This window comes from Aristolochia californica, unplaced genomic scaffold (genome assembly GCF_029961685.1).
Source record: "Aristolochia californica isolate CCGP_79_NKW_82.1479 unplaced genomic scaffold, dmAriCali1.0.hap1 SCAF_10, whole genome shotgun sequence".
Lineage (NCBI taxonomy): Eukaryota > Viridiplantae > Streptophyta > Magnoliopsida > Piperales > Aristolochiaceae > Aristolochia > Aristolochia californica.
Window position 1 is genome coordinate 6,188,486 of NW_027181771.1, and position 15,280 is coordinate 6,203,765.

The 15,280-nt window shown below is 36.6% G+C and overlaps 1 protein-coding gene across 2 annotated transcripts in view; it reads right to left on the reverse strand.

The window, feature by feature from the left end:
* Positions 1-2,389: 2,389 nt before the first annotated feature.
* Positions 2,390-15,280, reverse strand: part of LOC137940995 (uncharacterized) — a 31,367-nt gene continuing 18,476 nt past the window's right edge. For both annotated transcript variants that reach the window (XM_068786191.1, XM_068786183.1), the window contains exons 6-11: positions 6,760-6,894; positions 6,114-6,203; positions 5,876-5,989; positions 5,706-5,789; positions 5,547-5,611; positions 2,390-3,383 (exon numbers count right to left, since the gene is read on the reverse strand). In XM_068786191.1, coding sequence (XP_068642292.1) covers positions 3,197-3,383; positions 5,547-5,611; positions 5,706-5,789; positions 5,876-5,989; positions 6,114-6,203; positions 6,760-6,894 — 675 coding nt within the window. In that variant the 3' untranslated portion in view covers positions 2,390-3,196. The remainder of the gene's footprint in view (positions 3,384-5,546; positions 5,612-5,705; positions 5,790-5,875; positions 5,990-6,113; positions 6,204-6,759; positions 6,895-15,280) is intronic.

A 15,280-nucleotide genomic window follows, 5' to 3' on the forward strand; every position in this document is an offset into this window, starting at 1 on the left:
TTGTAGGTTTAGAGTGTCGATCACAAAATGCATCCACCAATAACCTATAAAATACTATTTTTTTTAGATATTAACAAGAAAGCAGTTATTGGTAATGGCTTACATAAAATTTACACATTTGGATGGTATTCATCTATCGCTCTAATTAGCACTCTACTATCAACATTTTCATTTGTGCCTCGTATGATTTAATCTTGCTGATTGTATGAATTCATGTTGGTATATCCAATAATGTTGGCATTATAACATCTCATACTATTGCTATAAACTTAACACCCACTTCTAATTGCCAATTTATTTTATTAGATCTTAGGGTTTAAAACCAACCTACATAATGCAAATTGTGGGAGATCTATTTTTTCTAACGTTTATCTATTATATCATAGTACTTTTTGTACTTTTGAAAGAAGTTTGATTCAAGAGTTAGTTTAGTATGATGAATAACATCATGTACAAATCCCAAATGACGATATATTCTCATTATAAAAAAAAAAATAGGTACTTCTACTAAAGTTGACAATATCAAAATCACCTTCTCGACTTTTTTCAAAAACTCATCGTCGAATACTATATGCCCAACTTTTTTACCTTTCTTTGTTATAACCTTGTTTCCAAATTAGACAAATTCTTAATTTTGAAGCAAACAATGTTTTTAAATCAGATATGCATAAAAGGCATGCATATAAAGTTTCTTTAATATATATTACTTGAATATTAACTAAATTATTTAAAAATTATTATTGGCATATACTTTCAAGATGCAAGATTCTTAAGTATGATAAAATAAGTGGTGAATTTGATAATGCCAAGATAAATTATTTCTTTTCATTCTATTTGTTCTCGCATAATATCTAGAAATTATTCATGATTATAAATGATAGTAATAATTTTGCTACACTTTGCGATTGCCTTATGAGGACCTTTCAATTTGTAAATGTCTTTAATTACAATATTGATACAATGTGTGACACTTGATCTCAAGTATATGATCTGTCATTTCTCTTGCAACACTTGTCAGGCAATTTGTAATTTGATGCATTGTCTATAATTACATATATAATATTATCTTTATCGACTTCTACAACAACCTCATCCATCAATTGAAACAAGCATTTTGTTTCTTTCACTTTTCCTTGAGCATCGACCAATTTAATAAATAATGTTCCTTCGTTTGAATTGATGAGGAGGTTGATTAAACTTCTTCTAGTTGGACTAGTCCAACCATCACATATCAATGTGGATCCCCGCAACTAACCTCAATACCAAAATATCATGGCATGAAACAAATATAGTCAAAGCAATTGGGTTATAGCATTCTTCCTAACCTCAAACATTTCAAAGATATATTACTTAGAAGAAAATTCAAACATCAAATGAGGGGACAAATAATTTTTTGCATGTTTTTTACGTGATGTACAAATAAATAGCTATAGAAACACCATTAAGTTGCATTGTTGATGACACCTAATTCAATATAACTTCTACTAATTGGCGACTACTCTTTCCACCAAGCGACAACTCTTGCCACCTAAACAATGAAGTTGTGACTTAATTGCCACAATAGTTTCCCCTAGCTTCAACGAAGTCACTGTCTAGTAAAAATTGCAATGTAAGTTGACAACATGTTATAAATAGTTCATTTAAGAACTAATGATTTAATTAGTTATAATTTTTTTATTAATTTTTTAATATATAGCATGAGGATTGATCCAATAAGAAAAGTCATTTAGTGTGAAGCATACAACACACAATCTCAGACATTCGATCATAATCAACGATAATCTCAGCCGTCCGATCAACAGTTATCTCGGCCATTTCACATGTTTCTCACCAAATGGTTTTTGGTATTAAATCAACCACGTATATATCACTATCATATAATTTCATCTTACACAACTTCACACTACTGTTGTTAAAACCGAAATGGCTGCCAAACCGGATGGATAGCTGAATTGATCAAGTTCACCCAAAAAGAGGTGTCATTCAAAAAATAAAAAACAAAATGAATACCACCTTAAAGTTATGATTTATAAAACAATGTTTGATATTTTAAAACGATACACTGGTGTAGCTGATTAGTCAAGCATTTTCTTTATGTTTTGACAGGATCAACCTGGTCTGGCTGATTCTGACTTTTTTTTTTGTTTTTTTTGTTTTTTTTGTTTTTGTCAAGAACAGTTCTTGGTTATTTTAGAACCAGATAGGACTCCAGTTCCGGTTCAACCCAATTGAACTGGGCGGACTCCGGTTCCAACAGTGCATAACATGAATTAATTAACTCATGCAACTAAGTTCCCAGTTAGATAGCATATAGTACATATATAGAGCACTTCATTAACATTAAAACAACCATGTCGTTGTGAAGCAGAGATTCAAAGCCGAACCCGATTAGTAGGACCAGATCTGACTACATTACACGGATAAACAAAGAAGAGAATAAAGGAAACAGGGAGGGTTGCTTGTCGGTGTCAAAATGTAGTGGTTCCTAGTAAATTCTTGCCAATACAGCCACAAATAGAGAAGATACCAATCTTGTAGTCGAATAGGAAAATATAGGGGGATAGATGTTATTTTGGCAAAGAAAAGAGACTATGGAGGTAGAAAAGGCGTCTAAACACACTTCTTTCCCACTGCTTCCCAGCTGCAATAAACGACGAGAACACCAGTCCAAAAACATGCAGAAACACTTGATCTTCTACATCGGGGAAGAGGTTTGGCTGCAGAAGGTATCATCCCACCATGGGTTTGGGCCATTACACACATCAACCGGATCACATTGCTTTACTTTTTAAGAGGAGACAACCATATAATTTTCACTTCATTTAACCCAGTGATTATCATTAGATTAGACATCATGTTATAGACACTTGGTAAAATCATATTGTTCTGTGTCCTATGTTGAAATGAAATGTGGTAGCTACATGTCTTTGTGACTAAGATAAGACAACACAAATGGGTTCCTCGTACCTTTCTTCTCAGATACAAGTTCTGCAAGTGTTTACTCTGCTGTAAGTTGGACCTGATCTTCATAAATTAGCCTTCATGAGGACAACCACCCTGTTGACAAAGCAGGTTGGTTCTCCGGGTGATCATCGAAAACAATCTGTTCCTACTTTTTTCACTGCTGTATTTTTCCTTGCTGGAGGTAATGAAAGTGGATACTTTCTTACTATATATGAACATAAAACAAACCTACTCATGTATAAATTTTCCATAAACCTAATCCATATCCTAAACGAATAAGAACGAGCTCAAAAAGCATGTGCAAGATGCTAGTTAAACGCACTTTTGACCCAGGGATCTCAGACCAATTAACAGACACCTCAACCGTGGTGATATCAAGTTTTTTGCATAGATACACCAATTCAACATCGAAGCACCACCTGCGTAAAATTAACATGCTTGAGTTAAATTCAAAAGTGGCTCATCCAGCAAGATCAACCAGATAAGTTGGATATTAATTGTTAATAAAGCTGTCACCTAAAGATCAAGTAAATTAGTCTAATGAATATGAATAATTACTCCTATGAAATTTTGGGTGCATGACTCGATAACAAACAAATGACTTCAATGTGTAACCTTGCCTTACTAAAAAGAAATTAAACATGTATATACTCTTTAACTTCTTTTCAGCATTCAGAGAAGGCATCACTAAAGGTTCATACTTAAATATGATCACAGGATCACTGATGTTACAGGTGCCTCAGAATATCATTTGACAAATAGCTGAAATGAAATGACCAATGTCTTATCCCAGGCAAGATTTACCAGAATGGTACGAGGTACAGTATCAGCCAATATGGTCGATTAGCCCTTCTTTATGAGTTTGCAGCAGCCAATATGTGCAAAAATAAACCAAAATTTTAATTTCAGACAAGACTGGAATCCCCAGTATTAGAGAATGCAAGTTTGAACTTTGAAGATAGAGCCCATCACTTCTAAAATCTACAGTCCCCCTCTTAGATTCTTGGTTAATCTTTCTAGCAGTAGAAAAATGGCCCAAAATAATGTGTGATGAACGAAACAAAAGGGGTTGCCAACAGTCAGTAACCCTGTAAATTATGTGGAGACTGAAAAATATCTGCTAACCATGTCTTATTGCACTGTACATTCAGTTTCACTAATTGGGAGGGCAATTCTCAACAAGGTTCGGTTCAACACCAGTTCTCCACCTGTCTTCTAGATTCATCTAGCACTTACTGCATGGCCCTTGCAAGTGACTGGGGAGAGGAACTCTCTATTGAAGTTTGACGTAGATGCTGTTCCATCGTGTATGTGGATTGAATGTCACAAGCAAATTTCTCAACCAGTTTCAAGTTTAGTGGGAAGTGTCACTGAGTTAATTTTGTACAACATCCTCATGTGAACGGCTCAAATGCATGCCACCGCTTCCCACCTCAATTATGCATAAGCACCAGAGAACTGCCATTGCCTTAAAAGAACACCCTCCCTCAGTTTCCCCTTTAGATCTCACCCACTGAATGGTTGGCTGAACCTCAATTTCAGTGGTAAATCTTTTGCCAATCTGGATCCAGCTGGCGTATGAGGCATCATAAGAGACTATTTGGGCTCCATCCACCTCTCTTTCTCAAATCCAGCAGTTTTTTGTGGCTCCTTAAGAGGCATAGAGCTTTCTTGCCTCTTAACAAGAGTTAGTCTTCTTCACTCAAAAAAAATAAATACAAGTTTGTCTTCACCCCAAAATTTCTGTCTTTCAATAATTAAAGGAGATTCACAAAGTTTGCATGATTCCTCATGAAAATGGGGTAAAAGTTCCACAAAGTATTGTTACCAAAGTTAGACCATCATATGGAGACATCTTCGATCAGCAAATTCTTTTTTAGACCTGTTAACCGTAGATGATGCTTCTAGGCAACTTGTTGTTCAGGAATGTCTTCCCTTGTAACCTTAGGGCTGGGTTTCTCCTCCCTCCTTTGTATGCTTACTCATTAACTAGTGAAGCTCGTCTCTATTTTTTTTAAAAATGGCTCCACAAAAAGGTAGCCATGTAGATGAAACGCTGTGCATACTGGATTTTTAATCAAATAGAGAAAAACACAAAAAATAGTAACCAAAAAAAGAAGTAATATAAGAGCCTGCAATTCAGGCACTAGAAATTTCTGAAAATTGAGGGCGAAGCTGCATAGCCCAGTGGCATCTTCTCGCATCATGAAGACCCAAAAGGACCAAAAAAAAACCAGAGCCTTTCACATCCATTAAAATTTTCTTAATGAGAAAAAAATATACAATTTTGCAGCTAGTATAAATATGACAGAAGGATGAACTTTGAGGTGCGATATAAACTTGATTATGTTTAGAGATTTTCATGTGCTATTAAAAAAAATCATGGCAAGACATACCAATGGAAATAAGCTTTTTTTCTTTTCTTTTGAATGTCAAATAAGCATTATGTCATATCTTCATTCTACATTCAAATTAAGAATTTTCAAGCAATAAACTGGTTGAGTTGTCACAGGAATCCATAGCAAGAATGATAGCTGTAACGTTAGGAAGGTTAATGACAGTATTCATTTTATCATAAATACCTTTTCAAGCGAAGATTTGTGAAAAGCTTCTGAGCCGCAGCCCTAGTAAACATCTTAAAACCACACTGAAATGCACAGAACCAATCATGAGTGAGTGAGTGAGAGAGAGAGAGAGACAGAGACAGAGACAGAGACAGAGAGGCAACATACTAAAGTTACCTGAGTATCACGAATGCCTGGCCCTGCAGTCAAAAGAACTACAAGATGGAACCCCTTCATAAGTAAATTCCGGTACCATTTGCGCTGAAACATTGAATGCAAGACATTTTTTTAACAACAATAGTGAATCAGAAACATCTACAGGGGTAGATAAAACCAGTGTATCATACTGTTGCAAGTGCCTGCTTCTCAAGATGAGCACGAGAACCAAAAGCTACAATTGCAACATCAGATATAGTAGGTGTTGCAGCTGACACCTGAGGTTCCTTTCTGGCCATTCTAATCTGACAGAAACAAACACAGAAAATTGATTATTTGCTCCTTTGTGCAGAGAAGAAACAATAAACAAGGTCATATTAGCAACAACAAAAAAAAAAAAAAAAAAACTAAATCTCAAATGTGAGAGACCTGAGATTCAAGCTTCTCAAGATCTGTAACCTTTGTTGCTCCATCAGCATCCAGCATTAACAGTAGTTCACCACGTGAGCAGAGCATCCCCTGTTTTACAATGCTTTCACATAATTAAAGAGTATCAATCAGGGGCTGTCTATCATGAATTTGTTTTTGGATTAACATGATCTCCGGGCAATACTGTTTCAAAGTATCACAATATCATAATAAAGTCCAAATAACAGGGCAACCTTATAGTCCAGTAATGTGGAAGCTCCACCAGGGTTTAAAAATCAAGGATATGATATGCAAGCTCAACGCTTAGATCTCCAGATCAGTGTTTTTATGGTCACACAGTCCTGTTTGACATCCATTTAATTGTTTTATCTGTCGAAAAGGATACAACTAGACCTTTATACTGTCAATTTGATACTTGGATTGTATGATTGATCAACTTTTTAGACATAAATCAATTAAGATAGAACCCCTTCCATACAAATAAATGCTTCCTTCACACATTATGTTACCAGAAGTTGTCAGTAAGAATAAATAACAGTCTGAATGTCAGTCTTCCAATTAGATCCCAGCAGGATCCCAGATAACTGATTGGAAGCTGAAAATCAATGCAGCAGAGTAGACTTGTATCATGTTCAGAGCAACTTACTTTTCTAATAGCTTCTCCCTTTCCCTGATTTTTTCCAAGAAGAATAACCCTTACAACATCAATGGTGTGCTTCCTCACAAAGTCAAAAGCTATTTTTTGGGTCCCATCTGTGCTCCCATCATCAACAATCAGCACCTGTTCATTACTAACCAATTACTTGAGAAAAATCAAAGAATCAAAGAAGGGAATATTGAAGAACTGTGTACAAAATGCACTCAGTTTAAATGGAAAATTTTAACTACACTTAATGGCAGAAAATGGAAATATTACAAGAACTTATCATAGCCATCGAAATAGAACTCATCCCACAAAACTCAATGCTTAGAAAAATCTGTGGTTATTAGTAGGGAAAAAGGTTTTCTAACTTTAGCTAGTCATTTTTTTATTGATCAAGACCAACTTGAACCTAGCATCAGAACAAAGCGTTCATTCTAATCAGTCAAATTCATGGCCTACTACGTTTTCTGAAAAACTATCCGAAGTCAGGAATCTGAATCCGACCCGTCGAATAATGTTCAGATCTGAAAACTTGTTAGAAAGTGAAACTAAAAAATTAAGAAAACTGAGGAATCTCATACCAAGAAGAATCGAATGCCGAAACTAATAATAAAGCAAAATAAATTTGAATAAATTAAAAGCAAAAATAAAAATAAAAAAGAGAAGAAATTTCAAAGAAGATAGGGTGAAATCCTGAGAGTATAGAGAGGGAAACTGATGCAGATGGGTCCTTGTCTGTCCATCTAAACGTTATGCAAAGATCAAGAGATCAAAAACTGAGATATGAAACTGAGACCCATTTCCTTCTCCAGTCAATCTCTCTTTTCTTTTAAAAGGATGTTTTCATATCATCTGAATTAATCAATGAATTATAACAACATCAGATCTTTCTACAACATGCAATTCAATTCAAAAGACAAAGAGGAAACTTAAAAAGGGAAACATGACTTTACTTGGTTTGATGAAGATGAAAAACATTGACAAGCCAAAGATTTAGAAGAGCACTCAACCGATGATCACTGATAAATCAGGGAGAAAGAGAAGAAGAGATGCATGGCAACAAGAGAAAGCGAGAGAGGAAGAGGGATTCAAGAGATAAGAGTGAAGAGAGTGACGATGCACCAATGCAAATTCAGAACAGAAAACAAGAAAAGCAGATGCCTTAACCACCTAAATGATAGGGGAATAATAAATTTAAGTGGCCACAAGTATTTTACATACACCAATGGATACATCCAACAGTTAAGGCTTGAGATAAAGATTCGGATATTTATCGAATCTGGAGCACTTGACTCCAGTTCTGTCTGGAAACAAGTCGAATATCTTATCTGATATCTGATTAATTTCCGTCAGATCCCATTTTTTATTAATATCCGAACCTTCAAATGTGGACTCGGATCGGAATAGGATAATATCTGCATCCATTTACAGGCAAGAGAAGGGGTGGGCTAGCTGGGGGTGGCTATTGGATCCACCTAAATTAATGTCAAGAAAGATCTAGTGTATATTAGTTGGGTAAATCCTGACTTCGGCTCATCATTTTGAGATGGGCCTAGACCCACCAGCGTCAACAAACCCAACAATGTATATTTCTATTGGTGCAATAATTTCAAAAATTTCCCTTACTTCCATTATCCAATTGCACGCATGCAATTGAGTCCTCTCTTCAACAGTCAATTCCCCTTCCAATTCCAGTAAGTGAGGTCCTAAGTACAAGTACGGACATAGACAGAAAAACCATTATTCATTACAAGTTAATTAGTGAAGGGAAAAGAAGAGTTTGGTTCTCGAACATGATGGTCCTCCAGCATCATTTCCTTCAATTGGAGATCCTATTCTATTTGATCTTGACTCACCCATTGCACTTGCAATATGTTCTTCTACTCATCATCCTTTGACTAAATATTTTTGTTTTGATCTCTCTGTCTCTCTCATACAATCCTTGGCTTCTTCTCTATCTCAAATGAAAAAAGTAAGAAGAAAGAAGGTTGAAGAGAGAATGACAGGGAGAGATAGTGGAGAAGAGAAAAATGAGAAAGAAACTGAGATGGGGGGCCTTGATGTCCCTCAACTTCTATTTATAGGTTAGGGTTGAGAGGGTAAAGTACAATTTAAAACATTCCCCCTACTTTAAATGAAAACCCTAATTTTTATCTCCTATTATGCGTGTCCCCTTTACATGAAATTTAGTCCATATATTTTATCCACATTAGCTCACTGACAATGTGAGCTATTACTCAATATTCAGCTTCCACACTAGACCAAACAACAACATTCTGCTTTTTACTTTTCTAGCTAACTAGATTTCCTCCTAGAAATACACAGTATCCAATGGTTGATTTTCTGTCAAGCTTGGAGCTTACGTAGTCAGCATCAAAGAAAACTTCAATCCTCAAGTGATTATTATGTTTGAAAAGAAGACCTTTGGGTAAATCTTACATGGATGCTCCATGAACTGGCTCACTACTTTAACTGCAAATGAAATATCTGGTCTAGTAACTGTAGCATAGATGAGTTTGCCTACTAGCCTTTGATGCATTGTTTTATCTTTCAGTTCTAAACTTTGATCATCATGAGGATCCAAGTCCTACCTCTATAGGTTTATCCGTAGGTTTAGCCCCTAGAAGACCATAATCTTGAAGCATATTAGTAATATATTTCCTCTGAGTCAGTATTGCTCCTTCCTTGCTTCTCGCTACCTCAATACCTAGAAAATATTTCAACTGACCCAAATCCTTAGTCTAAAAGCGATTCACCAAATGGATTTAATTGTTTAAATACTTGACTTGTCACTCCTAAATAAGATGATATCATCGACATATACCAACAACATAATAATTCCAAATGGTCGTTTCAGAATAAATAATGAGTGATCACAATGGCTTCTAAGAAATATCATGGATTTAAACACTTGACTAAAATTTTCAAACCAAGCTCGCGGTCTCTATTTTAAGCCATAAAGAGCCTTCTTTAGTTGACATACCTCATGTGTCTACCCCTGAGCAACATACCTTGGAAGTTACTCCATATAGACTCCTTCCTTGAGGTCACCATATAAGAAGGCCTTTTTAATATCTAGTTGGAATAGAGACCAACTTTGATAGACTGCAACAGAAATAAGTATACAAACAGAGGACAGGCGAGCAATCGGAGAAAAAGTCTAAAAAATATCCACCCCAAATGTTTGCGTATACCCTTTGGCAAGATGAGCCTTATACCATTCAACATATTTAATAGTATAGACCCATCAACACTCAACTACAACAACACCTGGAGGTAAGTCACATAGATCCCAAGTCCCTTTATCAGTTAATGTTTCCATCTCAACATCCATGACATTCTTCCAATGAGGTTGCAACAAGGCCTCCTACACTGAAAAAGGAATGGTGCAAGTGGAGATGGACAAAGCAAACTTACGATAGTTATCAAACAAAGAATCAAAGGAGGCAAAATGAAATAAAGGATGACAAGTACCTTGACGAACACCTTTCCGAAGGGCAATAGGAAGGTGCAGATCACTTACCTCAGGATCACAAGATGATGATGAATCATGGTCGGATGTGAGGAGGGGGTTTGGATCAGAATGAGATGGTTGTTGTCGGCGTTGGTATACCTGTAGCGGTTTTCAGTAGGAGCATCTCATGAGGCTAGAGCACATTCATCAACTGGAAGAGGAATAACCGGACTAGGTACAGAGGGCTCAAGTGGAATTGACTTAGATTCAAAAGTTGAAAAAAAGAAACATCCTCAAAGAAGGTAGCATCAGCAGAAACAAATGTTTTTTTCATAAATGGATAGTAACATTTGTACCATTTCTGTGTTTGAGAATACCCCAAAAAGACACACTTGATAGATCGTGACGAACTTATCCTTTGACTGATCAAATACATGTGCAAAGTATACACACCCAAAGACCCGAGGTGACACTGGAAACAAAGATGTAGTAAGTAAAACAACCTGAATAGGAATCTTGCCATCAAGAGCAGAAGACAACATTCTATTTATCAGAAACCTATAGTAAGAACAACATCACCCCAATAAGTCTTATGTACATTCATGTGAATCAGTATAATGCAAGCTACCTCAAGCAAATGACAATTCTTGTGTTTAACAACTCCATTTTGTTGTGGAGTGAACACACGAGAAGTTTGATATGATTCCTTATGACTGACAGAAAGAGCCAAATTTATGATTCATAAACTCAAGATCATTGTCTGTACGCAAGATATGGATAGAAGTTGCAAACAGATTTTTTATTTCATTATAAAATAGCTGAAATACATCAAAAGCTTCAGATTTTTCTTGCGTGAGATAAATCCAAGTACATCTACTAAAACCATCAATAAAGGAAGTAAAATACCTATGACCAAACTAACTAGTTATAGGACAAGGACCCCAGACATCTGAGTGGACTAAAAAGTTTACTTGTCTTATGAGATAAAACAGGAAATGAGCACCGGTGATGATTGCTCAGTTAACATGACTTGCATTAAAAAGTAATACTAGAAGGAAGATTTGGAACTACTTCAATCAGTTTTGTTGGAGATGGATGATCAATTCTAAGATGCCATTGAATAGGTGAATCAGCTATGTGTAGTGCATGTAAATTACTGTTTAGGTTGTGGCTGTCCAAATAGTATAGTCCCCCCTCTCTCAAGAGCAGAACCAATCACCTTCCTCATCAGAGATCCTAAAAGACACACTGAGTAGGGTAAAAAATTAGAGAATAACTCATAGACTTAGCCACCTAACTGACAGACAACAGATTTAAAGGAAATTTGGGAACTAACAGTGCAGATTGAGGGGAAAGAAAAGGTGTAGGGGTAGCATTTCCCATTGCCTGTACTAGTGAAAGTAACCCATTAGCAAGATTAACGTACTTAATGAGAACAAACTCTTTTAAATCAGAAAATAGTTAGGACATACCTGACATGTATTTTGTGGTACCGGAATCAAGAACCCAAGATGGAAAATAAGACACTGAGAGTGTAGTCATACCTGTAGAAGGAATCATATGTGCCAAGGATGCAAAAGGAATAGATAGTCGTGACATACGTTGGAAAATCTGTTACTGATGCTGTGATATTTTTTGTTGTTGTTGGATCAATTTATGTAATTCATCTAGAGCACCAGGTGGGTTTGTAGTTTCAGACCCTAGTGTTGTACCTTCACATGTAATAGCATTTTCCCATTGTTATGGTCTTGGGTTAAGTACTTATGTCTTCCGCTCTTGACAGGCAGGTATTTTGGGTAGTATTGGCTAGGTGCTTAACATTTGGTATTAGAGTTAGCGCTACGCCGCGGGTTCGATTCCCGTGTGCTGCAAGCGGCGTGTGGAGGTGTAGCCATGGGCAGAGGGGACGACCAGAGTGTGTTCCCGTACCATGGGTCATTGCTATAAGCGGAAGGGGCGACCAGAGTGTGTTCCCGCACCATGGGTCATTGCTATAAGCAGAAGGGGCGACCTGAGTGTGTTCCCGCACCTTAGGGTCGTCGCTAGAGTGGGCCGTCTCCAGTGTAGGCAGCCGTGGGCGTCGGCCTCGTGACGGTTATGGTCCTGGGTCAAGTACCTATGTCTTCCGCTCCTGACAGGTCGGTCTTTTGGGTAGTATTGGCTAGGTGCTTAACACCCATGCATGCCAACATTTATCTGAGTAATGATTGGTGCGTCCATAGTGAATACACTTGCACTGCCTCGGCCTCGGCCAGAATTATCTCTACCTCTGCCTCTACCAGTCCATGTGCATCCCTTAGACGTATCAATAGAATCAGATATTGTAGCTGATGCATTAAGGGCAGTAGCTTCACCCACTTTAGTATTTTTTCCAGCTCTAGGCACAACAGTCTTTTTCAGCTCTCTATACCCTATTAAAGGTAGTAATAGGGGTGGCATCGAACCGAGCTGGTTCGCAAACAGCTCAAAAAATCCCGAACTTGAACTTGTTTGAGATGAGGTTAGGGCTCGTTTAAGTAAACGAGTCGAGCTCCAGCGAACCGCGGTTCGGTTCGGCGACTCGTTACTTAACGAGCAATTTCGGGCCAAGCCCTAAAATTTTTCGGCTTTTTGTCTTCCTGTCCTCTCTTCGACTTTGTTCTGTCTTCAGGCTTCGATTTCAGGGAGTAGCGAACCAGGGATTCGACATGTGTCTTCCCTCTTCGGCGTCTTCGTTCTTTGGCGTCTTTGTATTCCTCAGTGGAGGGGATGTAGTAGAAGCTGGGTTATGCGATGGACGGTGAACTGGTGGGAGACGAAGAGATTTGCGAAGGGCTGGGTTGGCGATGGTAAAAGATTTGTCAAGATTTTGGAAGCATGTCAGTCCGTTTGAGACATCAGCGTAGTGGAGATACCGTCCTCGGTTCAGGACTTCATAGTTGATGATGACTAATGGGCGTAACGAAGGAGCTTTGCTCGTGCGTTCTTGGCTCTACAGGTTTAAAATTTGTGGAGGAAATTTCTGTTTGCTGGGTGTGCCAACATCGATTACAACGGCGGCTGGCGCAGGGCTGGAGGTTGAAGACGATCTCTAGGGTTTGAACTGAATTGATTCGGGTTCGTCTGGTTGACTTGGAAATCCTAAGAAAAACAACATAAATTTTATTGTTAGTGTGTGGGATTTGAACCCACGACCTCAACTTAAAATTTAAGAAAATGACCTCTAATCCATCTCACCTTGAGTGATATCTTTGGATACATTTAATAAATATTTGAATAACTAGAAAATCAGTATACTTGTTTTTTATGCCATTTCTCATTTATTTCATATGAATTAAATAATTTTACATGCAAATATGAATTTATAAATGCATATTGATGAAAATTTTAATTTAGGCTTTTATGCATACTTAATTTTCTATACATATTTTTGGTTGACATAAATATAAGGAATTAATAATTGGCATAAATTTTAGTCAATTATCTTGATGTCATATTTTTGTTTACATTTGACTAATTGAGTAATAGCCATAACATTCTTAATTATGAAAATGTTTAGTGACATTAAACTTAGTCACAAAAATTTAATGACATAAAAAATTGTGATTAATTATGGAGATATAATTATTTAACCCCACAGTGTAAATGTTTAAGTGATTAATCAGGATGAGATAGAAATACTAAAAAAAAAAAAATTCTAGTTGCCCATAGGCCTAGAAAATTTCTTGATAAACAAATTTTGATCCCATCATAAAGTGATATAAATCGTTTATGTGTTATAATCTAAGCCCACATGAAAGATTATAATGACATATTGATTTATTTGTTTGAATTTATTTACATGGATAAATATTCAATATTTGACTTCATTGCATGTTTTAGTATGGTTCTTGTTTATTTTGCAGTTGTTCAAACTTTATTTGTTCTAAATTTTGATTCCTCCTATATTATTCCTCTGAATGAAGACAATTAAACTGATTGGAAGGAGAAAATTCTCCTGTCATTGAGGTGCATAGACAATTTTAAGCAGGGTTAATGTATAAAGGTTATGCCCAATTTTAGGTAAAGGTCATACCCAATTTTAGGTAGAAGTCATGCCCAATTTTAGGTAGAGGTCATGCCCAATTTTATGTAAAATGTATGCATAATTTTATATACGATTTATTTGACATGTATTTTATACAAAGTTTTAAATGTAGGTTTGAGCTTAAACTCAGCTCGAGCTCGAGCTCGGTTAAAATTATTGGGCTCAAGCTTGATTATAATTTTAGGCTCGAGGCTAGGCTCGGCTCGAGCTCGAGTTCGAAATATTTAAATCAAGTCTAGGTCAAACATAGGCAGGTTCGGGCTCGACTCGATTCAATGTCACCCCTAGGCAGTAGAGAGGTTAAGTATTTCATCAGAGGCCAAAATTTGGGCCTTTATTCTGTCAAATTCATAACCCAATCCATCTAGAAATTTTGCCACATGGAGTTGAGTCTGCTATTTTCGGAGTTCCCTTTCATCCGTAGTAAAAGGATGAAAGACTATAATTTCCTGCTAGATATTCAAAAAAGAACTGTAGTAGTCTGTCACAGTTCTATTACCCCTTTTCAAGCCAAAAAATTCTGTATATAATTCATAAAACCCTGGAAAGATTGCTCTCTTGTCCATAAAGAGCTTCTAAAGCAGCTACATAGCCTTGGCAGTTTCAATGTTCATAACTTGGCTCCTGATATTAGATTCTATGTTGTTGACAAGCCAAGTCATCAATTAATTGTCTCCATCCTCCCAATCATCATCCTGAGGAACACGAGGGTGAACTCTAATAAATTTTAACTTTTTCCTACCATTCAAGTACATTCTAATAGATTTGGACCAAGTAATATAATTATTACCATTCAATCTATCAAAGGTGATAGAGATAATACCTTTACCATCATGATTATATGGCTCCTTTGCTGAAGTGTAAACCTCACCAAAGTTAGCCATTTCAGATATAATAGATCAAATAAACCTTAGAAAAAATTCCAAATCAACTAGCTCAAGTGGGCTTGACAACGTAAAAACCACAATTAGGGGTAGATATAAGATGTGCACAGATCAAACAAT